At 38.2% G+C, this 18,084-nt stretch overlaps 2 protein-coding genes across 4 annotated transcripts in view; both read left to right on the top strand.

The window, feature by feature from the left end:
• Positions 1-1,726: 1,726 nt before the first annotated feature.
• On the top strand, positions 1,727-1,972 carry CTXN2 (cortexin 2; the record flags this gene model as incomplete). The annotated part of the gene is made up of 1 exon (XM_080707566.1): positions 1,727-1,972. One exon carries the CDS (start codon positions 1,727-1,729, stop codon positions 1,970-1,972), a length of 246 nt encoding a protein of 81 aa, XP_080563692.1.
• A 6,266-nt stretch (positions 1,973-8,238) lies between these two features.
• Positions 8,239-18,084, top strand: part of SLC12A1 (solute carrier family 12 member 1) — a gene marked incomplete at both ends in the record, with an annotated part of 95,653 nt that continues 85,807 nt past the window's right edge. For all 3 annotated transcript variants that reach the window (XM_080707560.1, XM_080707559.1, XM_080707561.1), the window contains one exon: positions 8,239-8,658. In XM_080707560.1, the coding sequence (XP_080563686.1) occupies positions 8,239-8,658 (420 nt within the window). The remainder of the gene's footprint in view (positions 8,659-18,084) is intronic.

The following is an 18,084-nucleotide window of genomic DNA, read 5'->3' as shown; positions in this document are numbered from 1 at the left end:
CTTCTTCTTCTTCTTCTTCCTTTTTTTTTTGTGTGGGGATACTGGGGATTGAACTGAGGGACATTTTACCCATGAGCTACACACACAACCTCATTATTCTTTTTGATTTTGAAACAGTCTTATTAAATTGATGAGGCTGGCCTTGAACCTGTGATCTTCCTGTTTCAGCCTCCCCAGTCCTGGGATTCAAAGCTACAATTCTTGATCTTCTTGGACTCTTCCTTCCTTGCCCCCCATTCCTTGATCTAGTTCATTTGTTTTTTAAAAGCTAAATCTATTAGATTCTCAAGGCTCAGTCATTTAAAATAAGAATAATTTTACCTGGGTGTGGTGGCGCACAGTAATCCGAGTCCTCGAGAGGCTGAGACAGTAGGGTTGCAGGTTCAAAATCGGCTTCAGCAGTTTAGCAAGACTCTGAAAATAAAACAGAGATGCCTTTGTAGTTCACACGTGGAATTCCCCTTGGCTCGCCACCCCCCACCAAAAAATACCCTAAAATTTAAAAAAAGGGTCAGAAGTAGTAACGACAACAAAGAAAACATTAAATATGTCATTCCCAATTATTTAATGCCAGGCTATTTGGTGACAATCTCTCGAGAACAATTGCTGAATATTAATAATCATTTTATTTGATGGGCTTAATGGATTATTTTACTTTTACATTTAGTTAATTGATTGGCTTATTAGGACATCAAATGAGGGGAAAAAGCCTATTTTGTTTCAACTCAATGTGTACTTTCTGAATTCTTTAGCTGTAGTTTTAGAATATCAATACAATAGAGACTTAGGAGTAGAAATCTGGTTGGTAGGAAGACCCGAGAGTGTCTTAAACCTGAATTTGCAGAGAAACGTGCTATTTAATTTGGATTTTATGTTTATTGTGAGGGTGTGTTGAAAGGCACTGGGGGTGGTGAGGAGGTAGCCAAGGACCCACCACGACTACTGATTGTCGTCTGCAAGCTCCTATGCAGGGCACTGCTGGTATTAATATAATTTAATAAATGCAACTTCTCTCTTAAAAAAAATTCACACTCAGTGTATAGTGTGAATGGAGGGGAAAAATGCAAGCTGTCTAAGTATAAAAGCTGTAAGGGTGAAAAAGAGAAAAGATATTATATTTGTTTAAGAGGATGGGGATTTGTATCTGGCAAAGTGGCACAGGAGATAAACCTTGAGGTAAACCTTGAGCTCAAACAGCATGAGAAGCATATAACCTATGCTTGTTTATTTATATATCTACACATGCAAAATTGATGTGGGAATTAGATGACAGCTCAGATCAAAGAAGCCATGACAACCATCTAGGAATGAATCAACAGTTTTTAGGGTTAAGTGTGAATATCTAGCTTTATACTTGATTTTATGTTTAGAGGACATAGGAATACTTTCTTATGTCCGTAAGACAATTCTCTAGTGACTTCAGAGGAAGAATTTCCAACGAGAGTTTGGTTCTGACCCCTATCTGATGGTATTCCAAGCATCTTGGTTCTGACCCCTATCTGATGGTATTCCAAGCATCTTGGTTCTGATCCCTATCTGATGGTATTCCAAGCATCTTTTATGACTTAAGTCAGAGACTTTGAAAAATGACAGATTCTATAAAAAAAAAAAAATTGCTCCCTAATACCATACTAGGGTGACGCTAAACTAAGTTCAATTTTGTACCCAGGCCAAGAATTGATTCCGGCAGGAATTCCGAAGAGCCATGACCATGCGCCAGTGAATAATGAGTAGTCCTTACTGTGGCAATTCTTCAGCTAAGATGAGCGTCAACCAAGTCTCAGCTTTCTCATTGACACTGGAGCAAAAAACTGGCTTTGCTTTTGTGGGGATTTTGTGTATCTTCTTGGGACTTCTTATTATCAGATGCTTCAAAATTCTGTTAGACCCTTATAGCAGCATGCCTTCCTCTACATGGGAAGACGAGGTTGAAGAGTTTGATAAAGGGACATTTGAATATGCACTTGCTTGAGAGTTCCGGCTTGGGGCTTTTTATGATTATGCTATTTGGACACGTGGTGGATGTATTTGTAACTGCCCCTGAGAGAAATTCATTTCACTCACTGAATTCAATAAACCTCTGTGATTGATTCATTCACCACGCTGTGTAAATGATAAACCGTTGTTGGGCTTTCTCACTTCCCTCTGTCCCCGCATCCAGGTTTCTAATGAATAGAATACAAACATGAATCCCTGTGTCTCTCCACACAAAAAGCTACAAATGTGCCCGGAAACCCAGAGATCTCAGAATGAGAATTTAAGATGTCCTGAAAAATTTCTCAAATTTAGATCCTACACTCAGAAATTTGAATTCCAATGTTGGCCCAAGAACTGGCTTGATGATCTAGAAAGTTACCTGAAGGAAACCTCTTTTTCACATCTGCCAGACAAGGTTAAGAAACCCATCTTCACCGGGCGTGGTGGCGTATGCTTGTAATCCCTGTGCTTGGGAGGCAGAGACGGGAGGATCACCCAGGTTTGAAGCCAGCCTTGCTGGCTTAAGAGACCCTGTTTCCAAATAAAAAAAAAGTATGAAAATAGGTACTGGGAGTGTAGCCCGGAGGTAGAAGGGTTTCCGGGAACCCCAGTACCACCAAAAGAAGAAGAAGAAGAAGGAGAAGGAGAAGGAGAAGGAGAAGGAGAAGGAGAAGGAGAAGGAGGAGAAGGAGAAGGAGGAGAAGGAGAAGGAACTCATCTTCCATATCTTGCAAGAATGTTGGAAAGACCAATGAGATATAACACATGTGAAAGCACTTTGAAAACCATAAAATATCGTTTATACCTACCTTGCTTTCACTATTTAGTATCTTCATATGTAGTGGTAATAGAAGTTCTCCAACCTCAAGAAGTCATGGCTTAAAGTAAGCTATTCGACCTGTCCAGTCTTTATTCCCTTCATTTGAAAAAAAAATATGTAGAGATAAAATTAATGTCATTCTAAAAGTCTTTCTAGCTATAAAACTCTGATGTTCTATAGTCACTGACTGGAAGGACATAAATAAGTCCCTTGAAACCTCAGATAAACCAACCACACCAAGAGGAAATAAGACCACTGTTTACTGCGAGTGAGCTCTGTATCAGCTGCTCTTAGTTTATCTGTTGCTCTTATCAATCCATTTGAGTTTGTAACTATTATCCCCACTTGGAAAAAAAATCTCCATCTCACAGATGAAGAACTGAAGTCAAGAGGGAGCAAGAAACTTCCTAAGGTCACCAAGCTAGGGGGCAGCTGTGTTTAGAATTGAGCTGGCGGAGTCTAACATCTGCTGTACCTCCTGACGCTCTTGGTAACAGCCCCCAGTCTCACACGTGGTTACTGTTCAGGCCTATGCTGCTCCAGATCCAGCTGTCTCCTTGCAATCCCCTCATGCCCTCCATCTCTTGGTAGACTTGGTAGAACACATACGTATTGCCTGTGGCTTTTCTGGACACGCTCACTTCAAAGAAGGTCTGTGTCTCCCAGTACAAGAGTGTAAACCTGGAATATCTGGTAGCCAGTTGGTAATTTGGCCCAATATTAAGCCAAGCTCAGTTGAACTTGCCGAAAGCCATATCTGCTATGACGCTAAGTGTCTTCTTTGTGACTCAAGCTTTTATAGTGGAAAGATGTGTCCAAGTGTCCAGGTAAAAAGTGTTCTCTTTGTTTCTTTGAGAAAACACCCACTAAAAATCTCCATTTAGTGACTAGCATATAACAAAGTAAGATCTTTACTTCAAAAAGGAGAAAGACCTCAAAAAAACCCAAAAGGCAAAAACAACAAAACAAAACAAACAAAAAAACCCCTTCAAGCCAGGCATGGTGGCACACACTTGTAATCCCAGCATTCGGGAGGCAGAGACAGGAGGATTGTGGGTTCGAGGTTAGCCTCAGCTAGTTAGTGAGGCCCTTTGCAACTCAGTGAGACCATGTTTCAAAATAAAGAATGAAAGATAGGGCTGGTGGTGTAGCTCAGAGGTAGAGTGCCCCTGGGTCCTATCTCCAGCACCGGCAAACAAACAAACAAAAAAACTTCATGAAGTATGAACATTATTTCTGAAAGAACTCCTACAAACTCTTCAGATAGCTCCACAACAATATTATTTCCAATTCACAAAAGCAAGAGAAAAATCTATGAATCCAAAGTCTCTTCATCCAGGACTTTCTGGGTCCATGACTCCAGGAACTATTATTTTTTTCCCTTTGGAAGGGTAGAAGAGAGGCTCTCATTTATATTTTCAGAATGATAAATAATAGAATCAATATAAAAGGCTGGCTACAGCACGGACACATGGAATTTCCCTGAAATGCGAATCCTTCTAGCAATGGATATCCAGTGTCATGCCGAGATCAGCCCCCACTGCCCCTTCCTAAGAGCCTCATCAGAGAGAACAGAAGGAAAAATAGAGGTGCATACCTCAAGACAGCTTGCTCCTGTTACCTCACCCACCTGTGTGACGGGCCTAAATTGGGTTTGCCTTTCAAGGTGGGCTTTATGGATGGTGCAATTTGATCCACGTACACCAAACTATCTCCCATCTGCTCCCAAAGTTCTGAATCCCCTTAATAGAGAACAAAGACTTTCGCTTCACCCTTAGAGATAAAAGCCACAGAATGAAAATGTCCGGTTGATGTAAGGCCATGACTCTAACTAATTCACATTGCACTGTAGTCAGGCAGGCAGCAAGAAAAAGGAAAGTGACGGGTACCGGAGGCACTCCAACCTTTGGTAGAGGAAAAAGGTTAAAGAATCAGTAAGTGGATCCTGAAAGCAAGTGTTAAGGGGGGAAGGGAGTGAGCAATGCCAGTTCCTAGTTCCTGTTCTGGTCCAATGAACAGAACTCGTTTTGAGGCCCAGCTCTATGGCCGTCGGCCCCAGTCCTGAGCTGGCGGTGTAGCTCAGAGGTAGATTGCCCCTGGGTTCTATCCCCAGTACTGGCAAAAAACCAAACCAAACCAAACAAAAACAAGCAAACAAACAAACAAAAAAAATCATGAAGTATGAACATTATTTCTAATAGAACTCCTACAAACTTTTCAGATAACTCCACAACAATATTATTCCCAATTCACAAAAGCAAGAGAAAATCTATCTGAATCTGAAATGTGACTAATTCCTATGCCTAAGTGCCTTTTTTGTGTGGGATCCAAACCACCTCTGTTGAACAGATAAATGCCGGCAGTGGAGGTCTTTAGGAGAAGATTGTGCTCCAGACCCACATTTGTAATTCTGTCTCTGTTTCTGAGATAGCTTCGAGACATTACCATGACCCAATCGCTATAATCCTGAGTTTCTATAATCCTGAATCTGTTCATCAATTTAGTGTCTCACTATTCGCATAGGCATAATACATAGCCAGTTTCTAAAGATCAATCTCAGAATCTCAGATGGGACTTGGCAAAAGTCAGAGGCCAACTGTAAACATTGCTAAAATAGCAAGTACATGCTGGTATGCTGGTGCTGTTCTAAACCCTAACGCAAATGAACTCGGTCAACCCTCACCATAACCGCACAAGGTAAGTACCATTATGCTTCACAATCTACATTTGCAGGTGAACAAATCAAGACAGAGTGAGAGAGAGGGGGGGGGGAGGAGAGGAGGGGAGAGGAGAGGAGAGGAGAGGAGAGGAGAGGAGAGGAGAGGAGAGGAGAGGAGAGGAGAGGAGAGGAGAGGAGAGGAGAAACTTTCCCTGAGTTCACACAGCTAGGAAGGCAGAGGCTAAAGGGTGCATCCTAACTCCAGAGCTTTCTCTTAACCACTCACTGTATTACACCACAGCCAAGCTGCCCAGCAACTGGAAACCATTTGGAGAGTTTCTTGCTAGACACTAGGAGAACTTGTGTAGTCATTCTCATTGGAAACCAATGACAAGAATTGGAAACCAATTGCAAGAAGAATTGTTTGTGCTCCCTTAATAAAAACCAATTCAGACTGGAGCAAAACCTTCTCATCAACAAAACTCAAAAACTAGGGTTAAGCCGGGCGTGGTGGTGCACACTTGTAATCCCCGCACTTGGGAGGTGGAGACAGGAGGATCACACAGGTTCGAAGCCAGCCATGCTGGTTTAAGAGACCCTGTTTCCAAATAAAAATATAAAAGAGGTCTGGGAGTGCAGCCTGGAGGTAGAAGGGTTTCCAGGAACCCCAGTACTACCCAAGGAGGATCGCACAGGTTCGAAGCCAGCCATGCTGGTTTAAGAGACCCTGTTTCCAAATAAAAATATAAAAGAGGTCTGGGAGTGCAGCCTGGAGGTAGAAGGGTTTCCAGGAACCCCAGTACTACCCAAAACAAAGCAAAAACAAAAACAAAACAAAATCTAGGTTTTAAAAAAATGTTTTTCCAGGTGGAGACAAAATGGCCATTTAGGAATGCTACTGGGAAATGTACCTACAGTTCAATTCCTGCTTGAAATAATTCTCCCAGTAGGTAAAAATATTTTTAATAAATCACCGATTTATTAAATATCAATCTGCTCACTTCCCAGGCAGAGAAGAATCAAAGTCATATTTACTTTAAAAAGATAAAATAATTTTAGATACAATTTTTGAGTAACAAAATACAGAAATTATCTCTGGAGTTTGGGTGCATACGCTGAACAATAGGAGGTCACTAAAATTCATCAAAAATAAGTCATGGGATTCAATTTATCTAGCGCCAAATAACTGAAGCAATATTTTTTGAATGATTGCTGTTGAGCAATCTAATTCTCCCTGTGAATTAAAGAAACTTTATATCCTGTCTAAAGGGATTAATGGTTTACTACTAGTTACCAGTTGATGTGGTACTTAAGGTTCCTGGGGGCTAATGAGTAGGTGGGGTTTCAGCTACCATTCCAGGCTAATCATTGCAAAAGCATCTCTTTCAAGAAAGGTTCCAACCAATAAGGAGAAGACTAAGGTTCTGGGCTGAAAGCTGAGTGCCCCATAAATGCCTGTGTGATGCTGAAGCAGGTTATACTTCCTACAAGAAGGCTCCTGGGTGGTAAGTTAAACATTTCTGGGAAGGGTAAAATAAAACACACTTAATATTATGTCATAAAGTAGATCCTGAGCGCAGTAAAGGAAGTCATAGACTTTGAGGAGAAAGCAGATGCTTCTTGAAAACTATAAAGATAAGTGTTTTGCTTGTAATTTCACCAGGAAAGGTTATCTAAAAGTTTAAGTTAGGATTCTTTGCAGTAAAAGAAAGAACATTGATAACTGCATGGCGGAGGCACATTTTTATTTGTATATCTCATCTGTCTAGAATTTTCTTTAAAAAACAAAAATTGAGGTATCAACAAAGAAATTTAATTCTAAAGAATGTATTTTAAGATCGGCTTAAATTGTAGAATTGTGAAAAATATAAACCCTTTCATTGTTGACACTCTTTTATTAAAGAAACTCAGCAGACTATGGCTATTTTATCTAAATGTAGCATATGACTTTTTAACAGCTATGATGTATCTCCGTATCTCAAATAATCTTATTTTTAAAGGTTCCATTTGTTAAAAAAAAAAAAAAAAAAAGGAAAATGAACAAATAAAACATTTTAAAGGCTAGTCAAAGACGTGAGAATTTACAGAGACATTATATTGATGGATTGTATTTTTATTTCATATTCTAAAATGTATTTCTTTACTTGTTGCATAGATAACAAGATATTTCTAGAATGAATTTATTTGAATATGTTCAGAATTTTATAAACTAGCAAGAATGCAGTTTTCAGAAGCTTTTAATTTTTCTTTTATTTATCATATAATGGATAGGCGTAGCAGTCATAAAATACTTTGCAGTTTCAGCATTTAGTACCATCAGAAAACTATGTTTCAGTGGCTCTAACAGTACAAAAATCCAAGCAAATACTACAAACCCAGTAATATTTTAATGACTCCATTGCACACTCAGTTTCCTGAACAAGTTTCCAGCTCCTCATTGCAGGACCCTGGACAAATAGTTTTTAGTGAAGTGAATTTCAAAGTATGTGTCTTGTAAAAGAAAACTATTTCTTCAGACCCCTACCTTACTTAAATATACTTGTATTCTTTGGAACAAGTTTAATTTTTTCTTTCAATGGCAGCTTTGAAGAACATTCTGAAGATCCTATAGGAGGAAATCTATCAAGAGTCTATTGATATCATCTAGAACAAGAGCCAGGAGCTCCCTAATGTAACCACATTAGTGTTTTTGTTTTTTGGTTTTTTTTTTGAGGCAGAAATATATAGCTTTTTTTTTTTAACAACCATAAAATAGCTTAGTTCAAACTACCCAGCTTGGAAGATGTCACTGAACCACTCTTCCAATGTATTTGCGGATTCAGCCCCCACTAATACCAGTCGCTTTCAAGTCAATGTCATCAGTGAGGTCCCCCAGGGCAGCACGGCTGCCAATGACAACACTGACCCACCACACTATGAAGAAACCTCTTTTGGGGATGAAACCCAGAACAGATTGACCATCAGCTTTAGGCCCGGAAATCGGGAATGCTATGATAATTTCCTCCAAATTGGAGAAACCGCTAAAGCTGATGCCAGTTTTCACACCTATGATTCTCACACAAACACATACTACCTGCAAACCTTTGGCCACAACACCGTGGATGCTGTTCCCAAGATCGAATACTATCGCAACACGGGCAGTGTCAGTGGACCCAAGGTTAACAGACCCAGCCTGCTGGAGATTCATGAGCAACTGGCCAAGGTAAGTTTGGAGGGCACAGGCAAATATCCTTACTCCTTTCTCCTCTTGAATAATACCCTGCATGTGAAGTAGTCAAATGAAAAGCTCTCTTCCAACCATTCATCTTACTTTCCCAACTGTCCCTAGCTCCCAATGAAAAGAAAATACATTAAAAGTGCTTCACAAATATTTACTGACTTGGGCTAGAGAATTAAAGAATTAACTCTGAATGTTAGGCAATATGTCAGATCTTGTTTACAAATATAGTGATTCAGGCCACCCTTAGTTAAACATGTCAAATTGAATACTAAGTCAGTCCCACCTTACTCTTAATTCCTTCATACCAGTTGTAAAAAGAAAGAAGAAAGAAAGAAAGGAAGGAAGGAAGGAAGGAAGGAAGGAAGGAAGGAAGGAAGGAAAGAAAGAAAGAAAAGAAAAGAAAATCACTGGGCTTGCTGTAGTTAATGGGGAAAGGGGTGCCAGCCCTTGTGTGCCTGAGTATTTTTTAATATATTTTTAAAGAAAGAACAGAAATTCAGAAGATTCAACATTTATCCTTTCCTCTTCAAAACTTTGCCTGAGGTTTCTGAATGCACCTATACATAGGACAATAACTAAATTAAATGTAAGTAGAAGCAGCATAAACAGCTAAACTTTTCATTATTCAAGGAATGTAGCCAGGGTTTAAAAATCTGCTAAACATATAAGGTAGCATTTTTTCTAATCCAGTAGAGCATCATTTAAAAGTTTAGTAGAGTTCTTCTCCTATAACTTGCTCTAAGGTATGTTGATGAACTTTACCCTCCTGTTCTTTAGTTACAGGGTTCACAGTGAGTATCATCCTTTATAGAACATAATTACTTTCTTAGAATAATCATTCATTAGATGTCTCACATTCAATATGATATTGAATGTTGTTTAGTCTCTCCCAATTTTAAAGCAAAGAAAAAATAGAATGATTGGAACAGTTTCTTTTATACTCATTTATTCAGCAAATATTTTAATCTTTTGAGTTCCTGGGGATGGAACCCAGGAGCATTCTACCTCTAAGCTACACCCCCAGCCTTATTTTTTATTCTTTATTTTGAAACAGGGTCTCACTGAGTTGTGGAGGGCCTCACTAAGTAGCTGAGGCTGGCCCTGAACCTGCGATACTCCTGTCTCAGCCTCCCAAATCAGCAAATATTTTAATTAAGAGATTACTCGCTTCAGAGATTCTAGGAACTGCTTTTGAGGGTGGGGGGGGAATCCAGTAGAGGGTAAGATCTCTCGGTTTCTGCTGATCCTTCTCTTCACAAGTAAACACATCTCCAAAACTTATTTCCTGGGCTGCTGAGACCCGACTCTGAGCCCCATCACTTCCCAAGAAGGATCACTCTGATCCTTCTCCCTTCACCCCATCAAACCTTCTTTATCCTGTGCCCCATTCTCAACAGCACTCTGCTAAATGGCTGCTTTCTTTATAGACTTAAGATTTAGATTTTTAAATCTAGAAAATTTGGCACTTTCTTCAAAAGAAATTATCAACGTGGCTATGTCAAAATGAGAGCCCTGTGAAGATTTTTGAGAAGAGAGACAATTTGAAACTCCTGAAAATCAGACTAGGGTGTCACTGCTGAGGTGTCTTTTTGGGCCAGGTAGTAAGGATTGAACTCAGGGGTATTCTGCCACTGAGTTACACCACCAGTCCTATTTTATTTTTTATTTTGAAACAGGGCCTCACTAAGTTTCTGAGGTTGACCTGGAGCCTGCCATCCTCCTGGCTCAGCCTCCCAAGTACTGAAATCACAAGCATACACCACCAAGTCACTTTCTTTTTCTGTATCAGAGGAGAGAAAAGGAGAGTGGCAGAAGAGAGGAAAGGGAGAAGGAAAGAGAAAAGTGGGTTGATACCGCAGAGCACCAAGAGTTTCCAAGATGTAGAAATAGAAGGAAAAGAAATCCCAAGTGAGAGATTTCAATTCATCTGCAGAAGTAAAATGAACCAAAATCCTCCAGAAAAAGGCTTGAAATTCTATCTCACCATACTCCATTATGTTACACAGAACTTTAAGAGCTGTTTCCTTTCTTAAACTGATATCCAAGTGTAAATATTCTCACTTATAGCTTTTCCCAATTTACATCAAAATAGAAGATCTTAATCTTCCTTAAGAGGAAATGGAGTAAAATTACATTGTTCTTAGGGCCCACATTCAAAAGAGAGAAAAGTAGCTTATTTATAATTTCTAAAGCGGGGGGGGGGGGGGGGGGGCTTATGTAAATCTTTAAGAGAAAAGCTCTGAAGGAATATTTGTTTAGCAAGCTCTCTGGATGACCACACTGTAAGAATGTTATTGCTGCACTTGACAGCTTTGCTAGCTGTTTGGGATACTGTATCGTTTTCTTTGAGAGAAGATGAAACTAAGGAATTAATTTTGACAGAAAGCCCTTTTTCCCCCCCTCGGCTGCAAAAGAGTGACAAATTAAATATATTAAAAATTAGGTTTAAGCTAATGCTCTGAATAATCATTTTGAACAAGTATGATTTTATAAATATTACTCTTTGCATGAACTTGATCCTAACTTATTTGTCTAGGGGATTTCTCTTGATTGAATCATATAAAGTATCCCCACCGTCAAACCGGGAGTGAAATTTCACTATAGTCATAGACCCTGCAGCCAGCAGGTTTCTAGCTGCTGAAGCTGTGTGGACCAGCCTGCCCGTTATGTGGCCCACCTCCGGGCACAAGCAGCCTGACCCTCTTTAATTCCTCTCTTCCTTTCCTGCTAGTGAATTTGGTTCAACTATTCACCTTGTTTTGCCCCCTCAAATAAGAGATGCTTATTGTATTATGCTACCATCTTCTTGACATGTTGATGGTAGTTCCTCAAATCACAACTAGAAGTGATCAGTAGAATACAGATTATGTAATAATGCTCAGCCCTTTCATTGATTTTGTATGCAAAAAATATATAAGTGGTCATGTTTATTAAAATTATTTAAAAGTGAAAAGCAACTGGCATAGTACAAGCTAGGCAATACTGTTTGTACCCACAATTATAATGTTTTCAAAAGCCAAAGAGCACCAGCATGGGTGTGAGCGTATACTCATGTGTGGATGGCACAACATATTTAGGCAGGAAAGCAGCTGGGTTTTGTGAAAATCCTGGTGGAAATTTCCAAGCCAGAAAGAGAATTATGTGACATGGGTTGTTCTAATAGGTACAATGAAAAATAGATTTGAAAGACATTATTCTAGGTCTCTGCCTTAAGAGAAACCCCAGCAGTGATAGATATTGACAGAATTTGTAATCTCAGTGATTTGAGATGATGGTTGAAGAAAACCTTTAAAATTTCCATGTAGTAAAGAATAAAATGCCTATAATGGTGGCTACAAATGATAGATTTCTGAAAAATCTAGTTAAAAGCAGTGAAAAAGACCCTGGCCATTATTTATTCTAAATATTGTACAAGCTACATAATTTGTACTTACATTGCAAAATGCTTGCAAATATTATTAGCATTGTGTGTATGTATATATACATATAGTCTAACACATTGATTCCAATGGGCAGAAGTGCAACAAATATCTATATTTTTATCTATGGGACTTTTTGTCTGTAGTCTGTTTTTAAACATGTATAGAAACCTAGTATATCTTTATCCTGCTATCTTTACCAAAAATATACTTTGGCTATCTTTCCATAACAAAACACGAATAATGATATGCCATCTGGCAAAGATTAATCTAGTACTTCTACTTTGTAAAGAGGATCCTGCTTTCAGCATTCAGCCTGATTCTTACGGCCACTTTTTCCTAAACAATTCCTAACTACAGGGATAACCGAAATGAAATTCCTTGTCAGCCTTACTAACCATCATTGCTGTTAGTATTTTATATAATTATAAAGGGTTCAGCAAAATACATAGTCTCTCTATCAAAGCCATGTGTTCTGATGTCATTGACACAAACCATAAAAAGTACAAAATACTATAAAAATTAGGATGAAAGTATTATTTTTTAAGGAAGCCAACTGTACAGAAAATGACCCAGAATCAATGGCATGACTTCACATTTAGGGCAATAGGCTGCTCACAACTAAAAATAATTTCTAAATAAAAACATTAAGATTAATTCTAATATAAACTGGGTGTGGTGGCGCACACTTGTAATCCCAGCATTTGGGAGGCTGAGACAGGAGGATCGCAGTTCTCATACAGCCTCAGCTACTTAGTGAGGCCCTTTGCAACTCAGTGAGACCCTGTTTCAAAGTAAAGAATACAAAATAGGGCTGGAAGTGTAACTCAGAGGTAGAATGCTCCTGGGTTCCATCCCCAGTACTGCAAAAAAAAAAAAAAAAGAAAGTAATTATAGTGTAATAATAACCAACTTTTAGTGAGAATTTTCTTATGTGTCAGACACTGTGCTCACACTTGAAAAATTATTTCAATCCTATGATTACCCTTCACTGTGGTAAGCACTGTTACTATTGCTATTTGACAGATGGTAAAACATTTTGCAAAATGCCATGGGTCTTTTAGAAGAGAAAACAAAGACAGAGAGGTCAATAAATTTCCAAGGTCCAGAACCCAATGCCACATGGTGCAGTGCAGCCCATATCTGCCTGGCTCCGGAGTCCCGACTCTCCCTTGTCAGAAACAAGGCTGGAACTCGGGCACAAAGAAGAAACGCCCACCTCAGCGGTGTGTCCTTATTTCGAGCTTATATCAAGAGATCGTATTTTCTACTAAATGAATTACAGGTCTCAATAACGTCCATTGCCATCATCAAAAGCATTTATTAACCATTTATTTACAAAGGCTACTGTATAGAATGAGTTAGAGATTCGACCTCTCCTTGCTAGAATTTTATGATATAAATCAAATGACGTTGTTATGGGAAAAAGTAAAGACAGGTAGTCAAATAAGCAAACATTAAACCACAGTCATTAGCATAGTAAGTGCTTAGACTAATAACAATGTAGATGTTTTCTCTAGAAAATAATCTTTGTCAAAGGGTCTCAGAGCTGGCAACTTCAGCATTCAATTCAGCGATATCCAAAATTAGGAATAATCGCTAACAACAGCCAAATAGAGAGTGAATTAATGCCGTGAAGGTCACCCATACAATATCTGTAAAAGCAAAAGTCTGAAACGAAGAGTTTGTTCAGACACTACTTAGACTTTCTTAGCACCCAAGGCCAGTTCCCCTGGGAGCTCATGCTATTACATAATCTGTGAAAAAACATTAATTTTCAATTATAAATAGTTCAGTATTAGACGGCTAGTAGAGTAGGGTTTCTCTTAAAAGTATACTTAGAAAATATTAAGAACCTTCCAAATTTCTTTTTCATATACCTTTTTTAGCACATAGCTAGCTTTTGACCTGAACTATCAAAAGCACAAGTCAATTTGTATGTGAGATATGTATTTTCAGATACCGTGAAAATGGTTTGATTATGAACTCTGACTATTGGTTGTGATTTATAGGCATAGTCTGTAGTATCTTAAAACAAGAAAAAAAAAAGTCCTCTGATTTTTATCATTTAAAATACTTTCCTTTATCCCAAAGGAGTAGAAAACATATAATTATAATAATATTGACCAATAAGAAATGGAAATAGCTGGGCATGACGGTACACACCTATAAACTCAATACTTGAGAGGCCGAGGCAGGAGTATTACAGGTTTGATGTCAGCTTCAGCAACTTAGCAAGACCCTATTTCAAAATTTTAAAAAATATATAAAAGGACTGGGGATGTATCTCAGTTGTAGAGCACTTCTAGGTTTGATTCCCAGCAACACCCCCCCATACACATATACACACATACAAGATACAGAAAGATAGTTAGAATCATGATTTTTCATTTTAAAATGAACCTTAGGAACCACTGGTATTACTAGGATTGGTTGTGGCATCGGAGTGAGGGGCTTAGGAGGAACAAAATTGTCATATGTTCATAATTGTTGAAGCTGAGTTATGGCTACATGAGATTTCTTCTATTATTCTCTCTACTATTTTACTTCCTTGAATATTTTGTGTTTGTGTGTGGTACTGGGGGTCGAACTCTGGAGGGTTCTACCTCTGAGCTACATCCCAAGCCCTTCCTATTATTTTTTATTTTGAGACAGAGCTTTGCTAAGTTGCTGAGGCTGGCTATGAATCTGCAATCCTCCTGTCTCAGTCTACCAAGTACTGGGATTTTAGGTATGTACTGCCACACCCAGCTGAATATTTTGATTAAGAAAAGAAAGTTTAAAATAATGGGAGATCATCTAAGTCTAAATATTTATGGGAACTGTTTTTTAATGACAGTATAAGAGTTCTACTAGCTTGAGAGCATGTGTAAGTACCAAACAGTATCTAGTTGGAGCAAATACATTTATTTTCTTCTGTTTTGATGATACCTAAAAAGGCATTTGTTATTTTAGTGAGTATGAAAACTCACATTACATATAAAATAAAATAATCTTTCATCATCCAGATAACTCATTAGAAATTTTCCCCCGAAATTGCATGTGACTGTTGCTTTACTAATTCATCAATACTGGAGGAAGAAAAATCTTTTATCAACTGGTCTTTCTTCCATTTTTAAAGTGCACTTCGCATTTTATTTTACTTTCTCTGAATGCCTAGTGTACAGGTTTAAAAAAAATCTCTTGGTAAATAAATAGTCAGTGCCTAAGGCTGCATAATTTAAAATGCATTTATGAAGGGTTATGGGTCATCATTTATGGTAATGGAGTGTGTATAAACAAATTAATTCAAAATATGAGGGAAAAACAGGTTTCAGGGAGAAATCATAAAACTTTTAGTCTTGGAAACTTTGGTCTCAAGAACTTACAGCAGCCATCAGTGTGCTACCCACCGGGTATACCTCATGATCACCAAGTCCCCACAAACCCTCAACCCAGGGCCCTATTTAGCATTCTGATGATACTCTGAATTTATCATTATTGTTCTGGCTTACAAAGAAGTGTGTGTGTGTGTGTGTGTGTGTGTGTGTGTGTGTGTGTGTGTGTGTGACTGAGAATGGAACCCAGGAGTGTTCTACCTTTGAACGACACCTGTAGATCTATTTGTCTTTCACTTCAAAATAGGATCTAAGTGACTGTCTGCTGGCCCCAAGGAGGCATTACTAACGAGTCAGACCAAGGTTTGCTTTGCCATGTCAGAACAGGAAGATAACCAACACAGAGAAATGAGTCTGCCTTGAGTAAACTACATCCAGATCAGATTTGCAGAAAATTCACTGGGTTTATTCCCCTTGGCAGCTCCCAAGAAGCGTGAAGTAAATTTTGGCAAGACACACCCTGAATTAATTGCACAGCTCCAACTAGATTCCAAGTCTCCAAGTCTAGAAGATGCAGGATTTTTTCTGGCTCCTGCATGAGAGTAAGCAATAGAAATTCCATCTGTACTTGGAAACTTATTATCAAACCTTATTAGTCAACAAAAAGAAGTATACATTCAGGGCCCCCTCGCAAGGTATAAATGGATGTTAAACTTTGAAACTCCAGCAGGTCACACCTATTTCCCTACGGGAGAGTTAAAATTCTATATTGACTCCGTTTTTGAATAATTTAGAAAACGATTGCTTTTCTTACTTTCAGATGTGGTTGTTTCTCTGCCATGCCTTCACAGAATATTCTTTTTTGCAGAATAGTGTGAAGTCCTAGTGATAAATTGAAGAATCATTAAATTGTGACCAGAAGGATATCTATCAGGAAGAAATGTTCACTTAAGGAAAATTTAAAATATCCTATCCTTTAGTCTCTTTGTTATATATGCATATACATGCATATATAAAATAACAAAATAAATATATAAAAATATTACATATAAAATAAATATATATAATATATGTATATAAAATAGTTATTGTTATTCTCATTAATCCATATCAAAAGTCACAGTCATCATTAGAATTTCTCAGGGAGAAGAACAATTTCCTGGAAAAAAAACTCTCAAGTTTAGGTTTAGTCAGAAAACATCATTTTATTCCCAAGCTGTCTATAAGGGACAGTGATTAAGGCTGTGTCTCACAGGATCCCCAGTTCATCCCAACAAAGGAAATTGACTTTTCCCTGGATGAATATCTACCGATGATCTACCATAGAAATCATGATTAATATTTACAATTTTCAATTTTTTTCTCAAGTCAAATTAGTTAAACCCCTGACCAAATAATCTCTTGCACATTTATGGGTGTGTTAACACATTCCTAAGTTTTCTGCCCTCATTGATTTGATATTTCAGTTATGAAAAACGAAAGTCATACTTGACCCATTCAGCTACCTTCTGTGTGTAGAATTCATTAAAAGAAAAATAGAATTTTTATTTTACTTGAAAATAGCTTCCAATGTCTTATTCATCTTATCATATAGAACTTTGGGTATGGTAGCCATTAACCACGTGTGGCTACTAAGTACTGCTGAGATGCGCTGTCAGTGAAAAATACACATCAGATTTCAAAGACTTAATATGAAAAATAAGTAAAAGATCTTGTGAATATTTTGTTAGACTAATTATATGGTTTTTTTTTCTTTTGTAGCAGTGGGGGTCAAAACCAGGGATATTATACCATTGAGTTACATTCTCCGCTTTCTTCTTCTTATTTTTTTTAGCGACAAGGTCTTTCTATATTTCTCAGGCTCTTCTGAACTTGCAGTCCTCCAGCCTCCGCTTCCTAAATTGCTGAGAATACAGACATGTACCAGCAGATTCAGTTAATTACATGTTTAAATGATAACATTTTATATAGATTCTATTAAGTAAAATATAATATTAAAACACTCTGTGACTCAATTCCCTTTCACAAAGTGAGGTGTCAGTACTGCAAACAAATATCTATATTGCAAATGCTAGAAATAGGATTTTCTACCGAATTGGATACATTTTTAAATTTTAAAGGTCTATATCTAAACCCAATATTTTTCTGTTTATTTTTATTTTTTAAAAAGTAGCTGGGGCCGGGTGTGGTGGTGCACACTTGTAATCCCAGCGTTTGGGAGGCTGAGACCGGAGGATCTCGGTTCGCGGACAGCCTCAGCTACTTAGTGAGTCTCTCTGCAACTTAGTGAGACCCTGTTTCAAAATAAAGAATAAAAAAAACAGGCCAAGGGGTATAGCTCAGAGGTCACCATCCACAGACCCACAAAAAAAAAAAAAAAAAAAAAAAGAAAAGAGAAGAAAAAGTATCTGGGAAAGTCGGGCATAGTGCTGCACACCTGTAATCCCAGGGAGGAGGATCGCAGGTTTGAAGTCAGCCTCAGCAACACAGCAAGGATCTCAGCAATTTAATGAGACCTTGTTTCAAAAAAAAAAAAAAAATAGAGCTGAGGGTATAGCCCCAGAGGTAGAAGGCCCCTGGGTTCAACCCCAGTACCACACACACATACACACACACACACACACACACACACACACACACACACACTAGTTGGGAGTGTAGCTTCAGTGGTA

Source organism: Muscardinus avellanarius, assembly GCF_963383645.1.
Source record: "Muscardinus avellanarius genome assembly, chromosome: 12".
NCBI classification, from domain to species: domain Eukaryota; kingdom Metazoa; phylum Chordata; class Mammalia; order Rodentia; family Gliridae; genus Muscardinus; species Muscardinus avellanarius.
This window is presented reverse-complemented; position numbering and strand designations above follow the sequence as displayed.